The sequence below is a fragment of a genome, unplaced genomic scaffold, assembly GCF_019419815.1.
Source record: "Pyrus x bretschneideri cultivar Hongxiangsu unplaced genomic scaffold, Pyrus_bretschneideri_v1 Contig45, whole genome shotgun sequence".
Classification (NCBI taxonomy): domain Eukaryota; kingdom Viridiplantae; phylum Streptophyta; class Magnoliopsida; order Rosales; family Rosaceae; genus Pyrus; species Pyrus x bretschneideri.
Genome location: NW_025999779.1, coordinates 3522322 through 3527793, shown reverse-complemented (window position 1 = coordinate 3527793; position 5472 = coordinate 3522322). Strand labels below are relative to the sequence as shown.

Here is a 5472-nt window from a genome sequence, read left to right as displayed (position 1 = left end):
CTATTCATTATTCTGCTAGGGCTAGGAACTGGTGTGGCTGCTACTTCATCCCAATCCGCACCCGTGAACATTTACGAGGAACTTGAGCGATCCCTAAGGGAGATTGAACGCGGCAGCCTCAACAATCAAGAGAAGGAATTATGCTTGGCAACAATCAAGAGAAGGAATTATGTTGTCTGAAAATTCCGCATAGGCACTCCCAGGATGGTGCCATTGATTTACTCGCATTACTCGCGCTCTCTATAATGTTCATGCCTTTTTGTATTGTATGGTTCAGGCCGTGTCCATTGAAGCATAAGCGTAGGGAAATAATTTGTTGAAGGTAAGAGAGGATTTCATAATTTATACCGTGCCTCATGCAATGGAAAGAAGGAAAAAGAGCTACACATGTCAACCCATGTCAATACATAACACATTATACTCTTCTTCTTTTTTCGGTCGAAACATAACACATTATACCATATGAATCATCAGAAATACCATTGATTAACCTAGAAAGAGAAACACCGAGCTTGAAGACTAAATTGCGCAACCATCTTAGCTTGTCTAGGAGACATTTGGTATGGATGGTGCCTCTTAGAATTGTTATGACCAGGTGAAGTGCAACATAGGTATAAATTAGCTCATTGAGAAAAATTTGTCAAACCAAAGTAATCACTAATCAGTTGTAAAATTAAAGAATCAAACGAAGCTATAAACTAAAGGTAAACTTTCTCCTGAGTTAGAAATCAAACCTATTCTAGTTCAGAATGCTATTTAGAGTAAAATGGGGAAGAATACAATTACCTACAAGTACGTACAGCATCTCTCGTCAGAGCAACGCGAGGTGGTGTCTACAAATTTAGAACAATAAGTTATTAGCTCGCTATTTATTTACACCAAAGACATTATGAAGCCTCACATCGATCCTAATATTCAAAACCTGTATGAAAGAAGGACCTCTGAACGAATCTTCGAGCAGAACAAATCAATCTTTAAAGTAGATTTTATATCGATTGCTATTTGCTAGCCGCTTTGATAGCAAAATAAATCATGCTTAATCTTCCTCTTCCATTTCAGGCTCATAGGCTAAAGTTTTAATGTGGTCTGCCAAACTATCCAAGAGATCAATACTTTCAATCATTTTGGGATTTGAACAGTCTTCTGCTCTAAATTTGTGAACCTCGTTACCAATCTCAATCCAGCTGAACCCAGGACTTGTCTTAATTGCTTTATCTTTCATCAACTTACGCATTCTTGCTGCCCCATCCCAACATCCCACACTAGCATACAGGTTTGCCAATTGCACGTGGGTTGAAGCACACTCTGGCTCTAGTAATAGCCTACTCTCTGCAGCCTCAATGCCAATCCACACACTCCCATGAACCCTACAGGAAGAAAGCAGCGACCCCCATATAATTGCGTTGGCACGAATAGGCATTTTTTCAATGAATTCTCGAGCCTCTTCTAATAGACCAGCCCGGCCAAGAAGGTCAACAACACACGAATAATGATCTAGTTCTGGATGAATACCATGCTCTTTGATCATTGAATTGAAGTAAAGCCGGCCTTCTTTGACAAGACCTGCATGACGACACGAAGAGAGCACGCCCAATAAAGTAATGGCATCAGGTTTCACACGTTGCCGCTTCATTTCTTCAAAAAGATCGACGGCCTGCAATGCAAGGCCGTGCTGCGCATACCCGGCAATCATGGAGTTCCAAGATACATTATCTCTGCCATCCAAATTTTCAAATATGTAAAGCGCATCTTTAACATCCCCACACTTGCAATACATTGAGATAAGAGCATTAGCAATGTGAATGTACGAATCAAAGCCCGTTCGGATGGTTTGACAATGAGCACTTCTTCCATGCCCAAGAGCTCCACTGCCAGTACAAGCACTCAGAATACTTGCATACGTAAAATCATTCGGTTCCAAAAAGTTTCTCATTTCACTGAAAAGCTGCAAGCACACATCAACCTGCCACGTTTGCGCAAACCCGGAAATAATGGCAGTCCAAGACACGACATTTCTCACAGGCATTTCGTCGAACAACTTATATGCACTCTGCAGCTCACCGCATCTCCCGTAGAAACTCACCAAAGAGCTTCCAATATAAACATTGGAAATAAACCCAATTCTCATTGCTGCACAGTGGTACTGAACCCCGCCATGAAGATTTCGAGAAGACCCACATGAGCTTATGGCGTGTGACAAAACGCTTTCATCGAACAAAGTTGAGATTTTTACTCGTGGGTTTGTTGGATCAGAGGAAGCAGAACCGAAGGTAAAGTGGTCGGAATCTGACTGCAGAAAGTCCTGAATGAGCCGGAGATGGCCTTGGCGGCGGCGCGCGGCGGGGGATGGTTTTGGGGTGATGAGGTCGATAACTCTGAGAGCGTTTTGTAGCTTCTTGGTTTTTTGGGTTGTTCGTGTGAGTTTGGGAGAAGAGAAGAAGGGCTTGGAGTGAGATGAATGTATTTGCAGAACGGACTGAGAAAGTTTCTTCCTGAAACTGACACAGGCTTGAAGGAGAACTCCATTCATTCGTGTGAGCAAACACCATGAGCTTTGCTAGAAATATGTAGTGTGACAATTTGATTGCTAAGAAAAAAGGAAAACAAAAATTGCAGGGCCTGTGTTAATTGCCAAGAAAACTGGAAAATGATCCTCTCAGATCCTCTTTGGGGATCTTGAGGATCAATCAATCACGTCCGTTCATCGTTGATTTTCGTTAGATACTATTTATATTTATTTTTAAATTTTTAAATTTAAAATGATTTCTGACCGCACGATATACGATGAACGAATTGATTGATTGATCCCTCAGATCCCCACAAAAAGAATCCGAGAAGATCCTTTTCCAAGAAAACTTAATACCAAGTAAAAAAATTTGTCTATTATATAATATTAATATAATTATATTATATATTATTCAGTTTGTATTCGGATTCGATAAAAGATACAAATTGAAGACCCTATAACCATATCCAACCATAACCGAAAACTATTCACGGTTTTTCTCCATATCTAAAATATACTCAAATTTTCATATCCAAATTCAATCCATTCGGACAATTATCCACGATTATCGAGTTTAATGATTAGAATCATCATTCCTAAGCCCTTCCAAGGTTTCCTAAAATTCAACTTGTTCTATTAAAATTACTATTAAAAAAACACTTATGAGCAAAAGTACTTATTTTAAAGGCAATTCTAAAGGCCCCAAAAGTACGTGGGGAGAGTCTTAATTCTAGAATAAGGCTTTGTTGTTTTACCAACTAGCTTTTAGTCTCCTGGTATTTCTCCTCCCAATATTAAGAGCGGGTCCCAGTTCGAAAATCCTGCCCCTGAAAAAAACAAAAAAAAGGGTTTCGTTTTTAAATCCGGAACATCCCAACACAAAATCCATTAAGTATGTAGTCTTGTTGGCATACAACACATACAATTAGCCTAAGCAGTACAACACTATCACTGACTAATATTTCACGTACGTCTCACAGTTCACCTTACAAGTCAGTAGTATCCTCTTTTCAAGTCTAAAAATGTTTGTTTCAAACTTCTAGAAATACCGATTTTCAAAACCTACATCCTCTATATCAAGCTGTTTCATGTCCATCAGAATCTAACCTCATCGACCTTTGAACTTCCTTTTGTGAAACCTTTACAAACCATCGGACTTCATCATGGAAGCGTCTTCAATTGCCTTGGAGTCCGTCATTAAAGCATATTCAGGTGCTTTGGAGTCTGTCATTAAAGCAGCTTCAGCTACTTTGGAGTCCACCATCGAAGCATCTTCAAGTACTTTGGAGTCCACCATTGAAGCATCTTCACCTACTTTGAAGTCAATCTTTGAAGCACCTTCAATTGCTGAGGTGGCCTTCCTTCCCCTACTTCCCTTGGTTTTGGCCTTTTGTGTTTGAGATCCAGCGATAACGTTCCGAGGTTTACGGAGGAATTTCTTGCTTTTCCTGAGAGTTTTTAGGGCTACTGTTTTCAGGGGAACCATAATGTCTAGGGGCAGTAGCACTTGTTCTAACTCAGTCCAGTCGAGATCTTCAAAGTCACCATCTTCATACACCACCCTGTACCAGCCTGCTTCTTTATCATACTCAGTCACTGTGCCAAAATAGTTTTGCTCTCCAAACAACTTCCTCACTTCTCTTCCTTCCAACCACTCACCAAAGTCAGTATTTCCACGGAATTCTGCATCATGAGCAGCATCAGAGACAGAACGAGTGCTTTCAGTTGATGGAATTTCGGGCACTCCATCAATGACAATAGCAGGCTCCCCTGGTAACTCATAAACCACTGCGGACGAAGGCTCTACTTTCTGATCGTTGCTGGGACTTTCCATTTCCAGAGCTCCTTCTCATAAATGCAAAAATACTGCAATCATAAACAATTAAGACATCCTTATCTCACCGTAAAATGAGTATCATTTTCAGAAGTTGCAATGCAGGAGATATTAACACATGAAGTATTGGACCAAACACGTCATCCCGAGAACAGAACAGGAAAGCATAGAAAGGAAGTTACCAACAATTACGAATAGTATGAAAGGGAAACACGGTGTAAGACTGGCCAAATAAACTAGTCGGGCTTCAGTTTGGACATATAGAAGCGTCAACACTAACAAATACTAGACTCCTTGCAAATGCAGATTGAAACCTCCACAAGGCAATATATTGACAAATTTCTCACTGAGAATTTCCTCAGACATCCACAAAGCAAAATAAGAAGGAACGAACGAAAACAAAATCTTGAAAGTGAAAATAAACTTAAAATAGCTTTTGGTTTTTTAGTTTTTAGTTTTCATTTCGCACGCCTTTCCTTGTATATTTCTTCGATACCTCTCCTGCCATCCTTCACCCTTCATGTCCCATGTATTTCCCCTCTATCACTAACACAAAAAATGAAAACCGAAAACCGAAATGTAAAGTTAGGATAAGAGTAAGTCAGCATTAAACCCTGGTAAAATCTGAGATACCAATATTTTGGTGAAACCATAACACTGCAAATATGAAGATTTAGGCCGCAACTCTCTACATCCAAAACAATTTATCAAAAATTACCAAACATACAAAAATGCATCAAAACCCATGAAATCTCTCACTACCCAATTATTCCAAACAAACAAAAAAAAAAAAATTACAATCAATTAAAGAGCTCTGAACAAATGCATTTTCCATTACGCTCGAATAAATATCATAAAATTCGAATAAATATCAAATAAATATCATAAAATTTCAATCAGATTAGTACAATAACCACGGGTTCGATTAAAGGATGCCATATTTGCAAGAATTACACATTTTAGAAAAGTGGGTTTTGGTTGAAGGAGCTTACCCCTAATCAATTTCGGAAAAGAAGAGCGAAGACGTAGAGATCCAGTTCCGACCGCCACTGTAATTTTCCTTCGCTCTGCCCTTAAACTGTAGTGTCTTCTCTCAGGTGAACCTGATTGAATATTTTTCCTTATTTTATAG

At 39.3% G+C, this 5472-nt stretch overlaps 2 protein-coding genes across 4 annotated transcripts; both read right to left on the bottom strand.

Annotated features, from left to right (window-relative positions):
* Positions 1–955: 955 nt before the first annotated feature.
* LOC103933907 (pentatricopeptide repeat-containing protein At2g37320) lies at positions 956–2614 on the bottom strand. Its single transcript, XM_018644137.2, has one exon. It carries the CDS (start codon positions 2528–2530, stop codon positions 1037–1039), a length of 1494 nt encoding a protein of 497 aa, XP_018499653.2. The 5' UTR covers positions 2531–2614; the 3' UTR covers positions 956–1036.
* A 746-nt stretch (positions 2615–3360) lies between these two features.
* Positions 3361–5472, bottom strand: LOC103933916. Of its 3 annotated transcripts, none has more exons than XM_048567513.1 (3): positions 5333–5430; positions 4837–4886; positions 3361–4372 (listed from the first exon to the last, which is right to left on the bottom strand). In XM_048567513.1, exon 3 carries the CDS (start codon positions 4338–4340, stop codon positions 3648–3650), a length of 693 nt encoding a protein of 230 aa, XP_048423470.1. In that variant the 5' UTR covers positions 4341–4372; positions 4837–4886; positions 5333–5430; the 3' UTR covers positions 3361–3647. The 3 variants fall into 3 exon arrangements, with proteins under 3 accessions (XP_048423470.1, XP_048423469.1, XP_009341898.1); XM_048567512.1 differs by having other exon boundaries at positions 4817–4886; positions 5333–5418; XM_009343623.3 differs by lacking the exon at positions 4837–4886 and having other exon boundaries at positions 5333–5472.

Coding starts and splice junctions, on each gene's coding strand:
- LOC103933907 (XM_018644137.2), bottom strand. CDS start 2,530: ATGAATGGAGTTCTCCTTCAAGCCTGTGTCAGTTTCAGGAAGAAACTT.
- LOC103933916 (XM_009343623.3), bottom strand. CDS start 4,340: ATGGAAAGTCCCAGCAACGATCAGAAAGTAGAGCCTTCGTCCGCAGTG.